Source organism: Caloenas nicobarica, chromosome 8 (assembly GCF_036013445.1).
Source record: "Caloenas nicobarica isolate bCalNic1 chromosome 8, bCalNic1.hap1, whole genome shotgun sequence".
NCBI lineage: Eukaryota > Metazoa > Chordata > Aves > Columbiformes > Columbidae > Caloenas > Caloenas nicobarica.
In genome coordinates, this window is record NC_088252.1 from 23,620,416 (window position 1) to 23,630,246 (window position 9,831).

The following is a 9,831-nucleotide window of genomic DNA, read 5'->3' on the forward strand; positions in this document are numbered from 1 at the left end:
CTCCAGGGCCAGATCCATCTCCCACCTGTTGAGGGAGGAGTGCGGGGGTAGATTACCCCTCTTGTAGAAAAGGAAAGTGCCTGGAGAGAGGAAGAAAAGTAGCTGCCTGCTTCCCAGGGGTTTCTTTAAATAGGGGGCCACAAGACAGTCTCTGCCCCGGGCAGGGAGAAGCCCTCAGCCCCAGGCTCCCCCACAAGCAACGTCTCCCAGGATCTGCTCCAGCTCTGTCCTCCAGCTTTTCCTCTCACAGTTGTGCTTTGCTGTTTGAGTCAGACCCAGGCGAGGGAAGCAGCGTGGCCACTCCAGGGAGCCCCAGGTGAAGGCAGAAAATCGAGACATCATGTAAATCACCTTGGGCACAGTCCTGTCGGCATTGCTGCTCTGCCCCAGCCCAGCATGTGGAGCCCAGCAGGAACCTTCCTCATCCCGTGGTACCCACCCCACGGCCACGATCCTGCCGTGGCCAGGACTGTCCGCTACCAGCTCCAGCAGCAGTGCCTCCATTGCTCCGGTCCTTGCAGGCTGGATTTTTCCAAACTGCAAACTGGGGTGGGAGTGAGGGGTCAGGGCAGCCTGTCCCTACCAAACCCCAGCGAGGAGCGACCCCGGCCCTCAGCAGGGCTGTGACTGCAGCTGCCGAGTCCTCTCATTCTGGTGCTTCTTCCCCCGCTCTGGTGTGATGGGTTTCTCCTCTGGAAAGATGATGGTGGCGTATTCAGTCTGGTCAACCAGCCGGGTCTCAGGCAGCACCTGAGTGCACTGATCCCGCTGAAACTCCAGCACGCCGTAGTCCAAAGTGGGCACAGGCACCACGGGAGGCTTCTCTTCCTTCTGCAAGGAAACCGTGTCAGGATGATTCATCATCCAGAGGTATCCACCATCCCCAGCACAAGCCTCCTTTTTACAGCAAGTGCCAAAACCAGCTCCGAAGCATCCCAGGAGAGTGAAGGTAATACAAGGCAGAAAGATGCACAGACCTGGGACAGCATTTGCCCAGAGAAACCAGACCATGAGCCTTGGGGTCACTGCTGAGACCATGGGGGTCTCAGCTCTCTGCCTCTGCAGGCAGGGGGGCTCGCTGCCTGCCTGGCCATTAAAGGCAGGGTCATGCTAGGACCCCTTTTCCCACATCTCCACCAGGCTCTGAGCTGGCACAGCGTGCACGACAAGAGCCCAGGACTGAGTTCGCTCAGTGTGGAGAGGGGAGAGCAAGGGGGCAACCTCCTCGCTAACTTCAGCTACCTAATGGTGTTGAAGAGAAGACATAGCCAGACTCCTGGCAGTGCTCAGCAAAAGGAAGAGAGCAAGAGAAATTTTAGCTTAGTATACTGAGGGGGGGAACATTTTGTCCCATTTTCTACAGCAACACAAACCACTTTCAAAGATAACCCCGCTTTGAGCAAGGGTTGGACTACAGGGGTCTCATGCTATCTCAGGCAGTTTTTTGATTGCAATGGGGCTTTGAGACAGGTGCAAAAAAGCAGTTGTAGCTGTGCAGAAAAGATTGAGCAGCATCAGAGAAGACAGGAGAAGCGAGAAGCCTGTGAAAGCTGATAAAGGGAGGCTCCACACCCCAGCGATGCTGCAACGCTCCCTTGCAGCAGGGCAGAGCGTCAGAGACGGAAAACTCACCGCTAGCATGTTTTCACTTGGTGGTTTCTGCACATCTGCAAAGTAACACATTTGGTTAGAAGATACTTCTGTGCCAAGACAGTGCAAGCATCTGGGGCTGGGGCCGACCGAGCCTGCACATCCTAGGAGAGCCCTGGACACCACAAACATTGCACCACACTTCGTGCTTCTCCACTCAGGGTCTAACACCATGAGCATTACAAGGACAAGTGAGATACACAGTCGAGGGCTTAATCGGGATTAGTGGGGTTCAACATCTTGGGGGTCCCCTCTGGGAGAGCTCCTTGGTTCCCCGTGATGTTAAGATACCACGCTAACAAGCGGTTCAGAGCCACGGCACGTGGCCTGGGGGGTCTGCAAAGGGCGAGCATGGCCCTAAGCATCCTTCTCCCCTAGGCATAGAGATACCTGTCCCATGGAGACATGTCACAGTTAAGTTTAGCAGGTTGAACCTGCCCATGTACCCCAGGGAGCTGCAGGCATGTGGCTGCCCCTGGGTTCAAGCAGGATTTGTTGGATAAGCATCACCCCGTGGGGGATCATACCTCCTCTCCTGTATGTGACGGTGAGGTAGCCAAAGATCAGCAGCACAACCGCCCCAGCTAGCAGCAGAATGCCCAGGAGTAGGGCCTTGAAGTGATCTGGGGGATTACCTTCCTCCACCTCGGTCTCATCGGTGGCGTTTGTCTTCTCAGGGGCTGCTGTAATAGCCATCCAAAAAAGAGGGAACAAAATCAGCAGATCAGGAGTGTAAAATGGCTTCTATAGTCCCTGGGAAAGTCACCAGGAGAACATAGGGGCTGTCCAGAAAGGGCTCAGTCCCTGGCAGGCTGTCACAGCCCCACCATCCCTCCAGGAGCCCTGAATTTGGGCTGACTTGGGCAATGTTTTGGCCATGTCCCATTCCTTCCCATTGCAGGTGGTGAGGATGATGCCACGCTGCTGAGAGCTGGGGTGCAGGGGGCCAGGGAACTGCATGACCCCATGCCCAGCAGAGCCCCATGAAGGACACGGCTTCCCCAACTTTCTTAGCTGCTTCTGCATCCTGGGGCCAGCGCGGATTCAGCTCATGTTGTGAAGAGATGTTGTGAAAGACAGTTAACTTTTCCAGTGTTTTTTCTTTTTGTAAAAGGCCATCTTCAGCCCCCCAAAGCCTCCATGCTGCCAAGCAAGAGCATGGCATATCTTCCTGCGAGATCTCAGTCTCCCACACCATGGGGCTATCAGACCCTCCCAGCGCATGGTTTACAAGAACAGTATCTACACCAACACCAGCTGTTCAAGGGCTCTGAGCCCTGGTTGTCACCTCAAACACAAGCCCTGTTTCCTGATAAAGGAGCTGTTCAGGGGTGCAGGCAGCTCCCTACGCTGGTCTCCTGCCTCTATCCATGGGAAAGGACTCACTCCTCCCCGCAGCATCACTGGGGATGCAGCCCCAGCAGGATGGAGACCTCCTGCCTCAGGGCCAGATCTAGCACAGTGCAGATGTGTGAGGACAGCCTGTGTCCCTGGGCATCAACCAGGCATGCAGAGGAGAGGGGAAAGGGCAGAGCTGTGCTCTCCTGACCCACATCAGGTCCCCACCCAGCGGGCTACCACCTGCCTTGTGCCCTGGGGCTGCAGTGTGCCTGGGGGAGCCATAGCACCACAGGACAACACCAACAATCTGTCCTCATCAGGGCAGCCCCCAGGCTGACCTGTGACCACCAGACGGGACCGGTTGCTCTCCATCACTTTATCTGGTTCAAAGAAGGCAATCAGCCCACAGTAGTAGGAGCCTGAGTCATTCTGGTGAAGGTTCAGGATCTCGATCTTGAAGGCAGGAGTGTGGTTGGTAGTCAGATACTTCTCCGTCACCATCGGGGGGTTGTTCCGGCTGATCTCTGCAATTTTTTGAGCTTGGCTGTGGTTGGTCTCTTTGTACCAATTGAGGCTGTACTCTGAGCCAGAGTCGCTCTCCATGGAGATGTTGCAGAAGAAGGTGGCTGAGCTGCCTGCAGGGAGAGTTAACATGGCTGGGAAGAGGGTCACTGTTGGAGAGAGAGGAAACAAGGAACAGATACAGTTACAGTGGGCACAGGTCTCAGAAACAGCCATATCCCCCATGCAAGAACCAGGAATGCAAAGAGTGTGAGAGCCCATTATCGCCCCTGCCGGTGGCCCATCCCATGGAGGAGTGATGGGCTCCTACATGCCAAACCCAGAGGCTCCATGAATTCCTCAGCTGTTTCACTCTCTTCTCCTGAAGGCCCCTAAGGCTATTTACAAAACACATGCCAGCAAGTGCTTGCGAGCCCAGCCCCGTGCCATCACCAGCACCCGGCTCACTGCAGCCAGGTGACACAGGCAGCTGGATGCTTGGCCAGTCCACAGCATCACCCCGATCGTGGGGAGGTACCCCAGACCTCAGGAGGTACTCAGGAGGTTCCTCCCCTCCTGAGTGTCCCCAGGGGTAGTAACTGTACCGTGAAGTGGTTTCAGTAGAGCAAATTGTGCTCTGGGCTACCTAAAATTAACCCAGAACACCTGTACCGGGGAAAACAAACTTAGGGAGTTGTACTATTTTTAAATCTGTGCTGTATTTTAGTGTCTGAGCCATCTTTCCTCTAGCTGATGTTATGTCTGGAAGTGAGCAGAGGGACCGAGCCCCGGGCCGGGGCAGTGCCCCGCAGTGCAGCCCATCCTGCCGGGGGCTCCGGCTCTACCCCTGCTCCGTGCTGGGAGCACAGAGCAGGCAGGGGCTGCCCGGGCCACCGTATTTGCCACCTCCAGCCTGGGATCAGGGCAGAGCGACCTGGAGCTTATGATGCCACCCTTTTCCAGCTGCTTGTCCCCTCCTTACATGTATGTGGGCAGCCTGGCACCCACCCTGGGGGGTCTTGGCCGGGCTTGCCGTGCTGTTCCCAGCACAGAGGGCAGTCAGCCACAGCCGCAGACCCCCAGCCCTTAGCACCAGCCCTGCTGATTCGCCACATTTCCCTGCCCGTGATCCCCGTGGGTTCATTCCCCTTGGCAGCAGGGATGCTGCATATCTGGGCCAGGCTCCCAACATCTCAGCTCAGCCAGCCCCATCCAGAAGGACAAGGCGGCTACTGCATTAACTTTTGTTCAGAGCAATAAAAGGCACGAAAAAGCATTTCTCACACTAGTTATCTGACCGAGCGTTTCAAACTGCCAATGCTTTGAAACATGCCTGCCGTTAAGAAATTAATCTTCCCTTTTCAGAAATCACCACTGATGGCAGCCCTAGGGCTTGTGGACAGAGTTAGAAAGTCCCTCTCATCTCTTCAGCACTGGCCTGAGACCGTAGGACCATCACCTCAACATCATGAGCCAGAAAAAGAACTGAAACTATTCTTCGAATAGACACAGGATTAGATGAAAAACTGGGCTGAGAAATGACAGATGAAACCAAACAGGAGAAGGCAGGGAGGCAAGTGCCTCAGCTCCCACAGGCAGCGCTGGCCGCAGCAGTGCCCAAATCGAGAGATGTAATTTTTGCAGTGTTCTGCATTATTTGTGTTTAACAGGAAACATTCAGCAGGCTTGGGGCTCTGCTTCCTACCCAATGCCACTGTCAGCAATGAATTAAGTGCTCAGAGGAATTCTGAAAGCAGAAGTCGAGTTTACATGCTTCCCTGCATCTTCTCAGCACCAGAGGGAACATCTGCTCCAAGGGATGCCCAGCCCTGCGACCACCCTTGGGGCAGAAAACACCTGCAACCACCAAGGAAAGAGCTGGGCTGTGAGGAAGGGGTGATAGAGCTTCGTCAGGGCTCTTGCTTGCTCTGTCTGGACTCACCCCTTCCCCTCCATCTCCCCGTCTTCCCCAGATTTCACCTTGAACAAAACTGCACACGGGACCCTGGCTCCCTCAGGGTCAAGCCCAAACCAGGAGGCGCAGCCCAAGGGTGCAGCCCGAAGCCACGAGAGCCAGAGCAGAAACCCCCCAGACCTTGTATGGCACTGGCAAACCCAGGCTTTCAACCAGATTCTCAACACCAAACCCCAAACACAGCCAGTGTGCCCACAACACAGCTCCAGTGCTGGTACTGCGGGCTGGGGACTTGTCCCCTTCTCCATTCTTTAACCCCATTTCTACCTCAAGCATCCCCATTTCCCTTGCTTCAGCGGTGCGTACCCAAAAGCTTTGGGTTTTCTTGCTTGCTTGATGCTGGAGCTATTTTTAACTACAAAGCTCCCAGCCCTTAGACATTTTCCACCAGCTGAGAACGACACGGGCACCGCGCTCCGGTACCTACCCCGGCGGCAGCCGGCCAGCATGGGGCCGCAGCAGAGCAGGATGGCACAGAGGCTGGTCAGGGCCCCCTCCACGCTGCCCCACACCGTCTTCGAGGCACCCAGAGCCATGGTGAGTTTGTCAGGCAGGTGTGCCGTGCCGTGCTGTGCCACCCCCGGCTCTCTCTGTGCTTCCTTCCCTGCAGCGGTAGCTCGTTCTCCGGCATGCGCGGCAGCGGCTGGGGTGGAAATGAAACGTGCCCATCTCTGCCCCAGAGGGAAACCCGGGCTGCCTCCCGCCCCCGGCTTCCTCCCCGCGGAGGCAGGGACCAGCTGAGCTGAGCCTGGCCCCTTCCCCTCCCCACACACTCCCACGCGAGGCACTCGGCTACCAAGCAGAAAGCATGGGCACCTCTGAGCCCCCACCCTTTTTGGGGAAAGCTCCCAGGGATGGAGCGTGCAGGGACAACAGGGGTCACGTCTTCAACTCCAAGCCTGGGCCATAAGTAAAAGGGCTGTCTTGGGTTCCCAGGCACCCTTGGGTGCTCCCATTGGGTGCCCATGGCAGTGGGGTGTTGGGGGACACGTGGCACCAGGCAGGGTCTGAGCAGCCATGGGGCACCTGTTGGAAGGCTGCTCCCACCGGGAAGGGATGGGAGAGGAGGGACAGGAAGAAAGAGAATGGAGAATGGAGGAGACAGAAGGAAAAGGAGGAGAAAGAGAAGATGAAGGAAGGAGAAGGAGGAGAAGGAGAAGGAGAAGGAGAAGATGGGGAAGACGGAGAAGGAGAAGGAGAAGAAGGAGAAGGAGAAGGAAATAGAGAAGTTTTGCCTCCTTAGGTGTTTTTGTCCACAGACAGATTTGCAGAGAGCAGGGGCAGGTGCCTGTGGCTAGGGTGCTGTTATTAGGGTGACCTTTGCATCAGACTTATTTAATTTCTCCACTGGTGATGTTCCCTGCTCACCTGCTGACTAATATTCGCATAGGAAATAACCAAAGGTGAAAGCATGCTGCGGCTGGCTCCTCCGCTTCTCTCAAACACAGCGTCAGTGCCCCGGCAATTTTGGATAGCATCAGGGGAAAATTATTAATCGGGGTGAAAGAAGTGATTCTCATGATGATTTCATTCTTTTCCGGGCTTTCAGAATCGAGCTGCAGGGCTGGAGCTTGCTCACCTCTCGCTTGCAGACACAGCCCCAGCAGGGGAGCAGTGTGGGGGAGCCAGCCTTAACTCGGGATGGCCAAGGAGAGGGTTTCTAAGCCAGGACAGGCAGGGCTCATCCCGGGCCAGGGGCTCGATCTAGCTTGTCCTGGATCCTCTTTCCGAGTTTCCTCCTGGTGTTGCATCTCATGAGCTTTTGGCCCTGCATGGGCCACAGAGCAAGACAGAGAGGGTGTCCCCTCCTTGTCACTTTTCCATGCCACCTGGCTGGAGCCCACTGCTTGGCAGGGTGGTAAGGGGAGCGGTCTCCACCATGTTCAGTGGTGCTGGTGGGCTCACAGGTGGACATCACCTCTTCCTTTGCAATTTCCTACATTAAAAAAAAAAACCAAACAAACACAAACAAACAAACCAAAAACCTAACTAAACTAAACTGAATTCCAGAAACTACGGAAGCTTATAACAAGGAGGCTTTTCCACCTTGAGGCTTTGTGTCCCCAACTGGTGACACCAGGGTGGTTCGTTTGGCACTTGCAACTTGTTTTGGTTTGTAGAGGCGGAAGATGTGACAGGTATCACCACTGAGATCTCGACTCACCAAGCCAAGGGTCGGCAGGAAAAACTGGCTCATCCTCTCCGCCCTGCACAGCAGCTGAGGGCTCTGATTAAAATCATAGCATGAACTGCTCAAACTTTCCAACACACACTTGAAACGGGATGTAAGTTGGTACCTGAGGTAGGGAGCCTGTCGTGTCCACTAGGAGCCAGTGATGGCTAGAATTAGACTGTACAGCAATGTTTTTGGATGCTCAGGGCGAGCCGGGAGCTCTCTGGCATCACGCTGATGGAAAGCTTGCTCTGCCACAAGAGTGAGAACAGGGGTTTTTTGCATGGGGCAGTCCTCTTCTATTTGGCCACTGGAAGAGCAAAAGAAGGGCTAAAATGGAAGGAGAAAGAGAAATATGTGAGAAAATGGTTTGTTCTTCAAAACTAAGAAACAGGAACTTCGGCGAGCACGTCACACCACTTCACTGAAGCACAAATGTCCTTTTTTTCTACAACACGAAGATGGCCCAATGTGTCAGCAAGTGTCTCACCAGTGCAGCTGGGACCCAGACAGGGCTGCGGTCTCCTGCAGCCATCACTGTCGGGGCACACAGCTGTCACCCTGAGCAGTCACCTCAAAGGATCGAGGGTCACTCCCAAAAGGGCTTAAAACCATTTTGGGTATTTAAGTAGCACTGAAAATTCGAAAGATGTGCAAGAAAGCAATGGCCAGACACCTTGGATGTAGCTGGCTGAAGCGCATGGAAAGCAAAGCTTCCCAAATAAGATGGGGAACACAAGTTAACATGAAAAGGTGCCAAGGAAGAGATTATGATCTGAATTCACATTTGCAGGTCTGACCCTGGCAGGAGGCAGCAGCTGGGGCAAGAAGAGGAAACGGTTAATAGTGTTTGCAAATAAACGCGGAAAGCATTGAGGTCTGTCAGATACTTCTCGGAAATTAGGAAGGCCCCTGCGATCTGCATGAGCAACAACAACATCAGCGCCTGACCCTGTGGGGAAAGGCAGCAGCCCTGGGGAGGGGGTGGGGGGTGAGTAAGCAGTGAGTAAGTGGTGGGATGGAGCGGAGGCACAGAACTGTTCCTTTAGCAAGCAGAAATCTGCAGGGCCTGGGCAGGGCAATGGTAATTGTGATGCGAAGATGCCACAGGGGTATGGCATGAGGCCACTGCCACCTTCCGCAGGACAGCGGGGTGCTGCCCCTGCCAGTCGGCAGAGCTGATGCCCAGCCCAGCGTTACTAAGGGCTCCAATGGATCATGTCTAGCAAGCAGTGCCGCTAAAACCCGTGGAAATCAGGAGGTGCTGCTGCTGCTCAGGTTCTGAGCAACCCGCCCACGCTCAGCGCAGGACCTGGCGCCAGTTGGAATGCATCCACGCATCCCAAGCTAAACTCCAGCAAACGCACCTCCTGGTGCAAACTCACACCCTTCTGGCACCCAGGGGGACCTCCAGGCAGCACCCTGCCCGCAGAGCCCCAATCCCAGGCACCCCCCAGCCCTGCCGCACGCCCTGGCTGGGTGAAGCGCTTGGGGACCTTTCTCAGCGATGTCACCCACTGCATGCGGGAAGCGCGATCGTGGAGATTGCCGCACGAAGATAAAGAGCGGAGGAAGCAGGATGTCATCTTCTCAGGAGGGGGCTGTCATACCAAGCCATCCTTCGCCAGCTTTCCTCGGGACAGACAGCAGCTGCCCAGAGGGAGAAGGGCACAAGGCTGTGATGGGAGAAGGATATAGGGGAGCAACAATTTTAGGTTTTTCTGGAAGTTTTAAGTTCCTGCAGGCAAGGAGCAAGGCTGCCATCCCCCCTGCTCTGCTGCCACCTGGACCACGCAGGCACTGCACCCGCAGCCGCTCCAGCCCATCGAGCTCCGGGCTAGAGAGCGGGCAGGGGTCGGTGTGGGGGTGCCGCCCGGTTTTGGGGTGGGAGGAGGGTTTGGGGTGGTAGGAGAGCACAGGGGACGCACCCCACGCTGAGGCCGCCTCTCCGGCTGAGCCCATCAGCCCCCTCCCCGAGCAGCAGGCTCATCACGCCCTTCATTTACTATTGTTATTGCAATTATTTACCATTTATTTACCGATTATCTTGTTAGATATATTTTTTTAATTGTTAAAAAAGGCCGAGATAAAAAATTTCTGACCGATGTAAAAAAAATTCATACACCCCCTTTCCCGGACGCGCACCGGCGCTGGGGGTCCGGACCCCCCCGATGCCCACGCCGCGCTCCGT

General features: G+C 55.4%; 1 protein-coding gene across 1 annotated transcript; it reads right to left on the reverse strand.

Annotated features, from left to right (window-relative positions):
* Positions 1–211: 211 nt before the first annotated feature.
* On the reverse strand, positions 212–6,003 carry PDCD1 (programmed cell death 1). Its single transcript, XM_065640462.1, has 5 exons — positions 5,895–6,003; positions 3,330–3,662; positions 2,178–2,333; positions 1,633–1,667; positions 212–831 (listed from the first exon to the last, which is right to left on the reverse strand). Exons 1-5 carry the CDS (start codon positions 6,001–6,003, stop codon positions 613–615), a joined length of 852 nt encoding a protein of 283 aa, XP_065496534.1. The 3' UTR covers positions 212–612.
* Between the last annotated feature and the right edge of the window lie 3,828 nt (positions 6,004–9,831).

Coding starts and splice junctions, on each gene's coding strand:
- PDCD1 (XM_065640462.1), bottom strand. CDS start 6,003: ATGGCTCTGGGTGCCTCGAAGACGGTGTGGGGCAGCGTGGAGGGGGCC. Junction 3,663..5,894: donor GCTGGCCGGCTGCCGCCGGG/GTAGGTACCGGA, acceptor TCTCTCCAACAG/TGACCCTCTTCCCAGCCATG. Junction 2,334..3,329: donor GTCCCGTCTGGTGGTCACAG/GTCAGCCTGGGG, acceptor TGGCTATTACAG/CAGCCCCTGAGAAGACAAAC.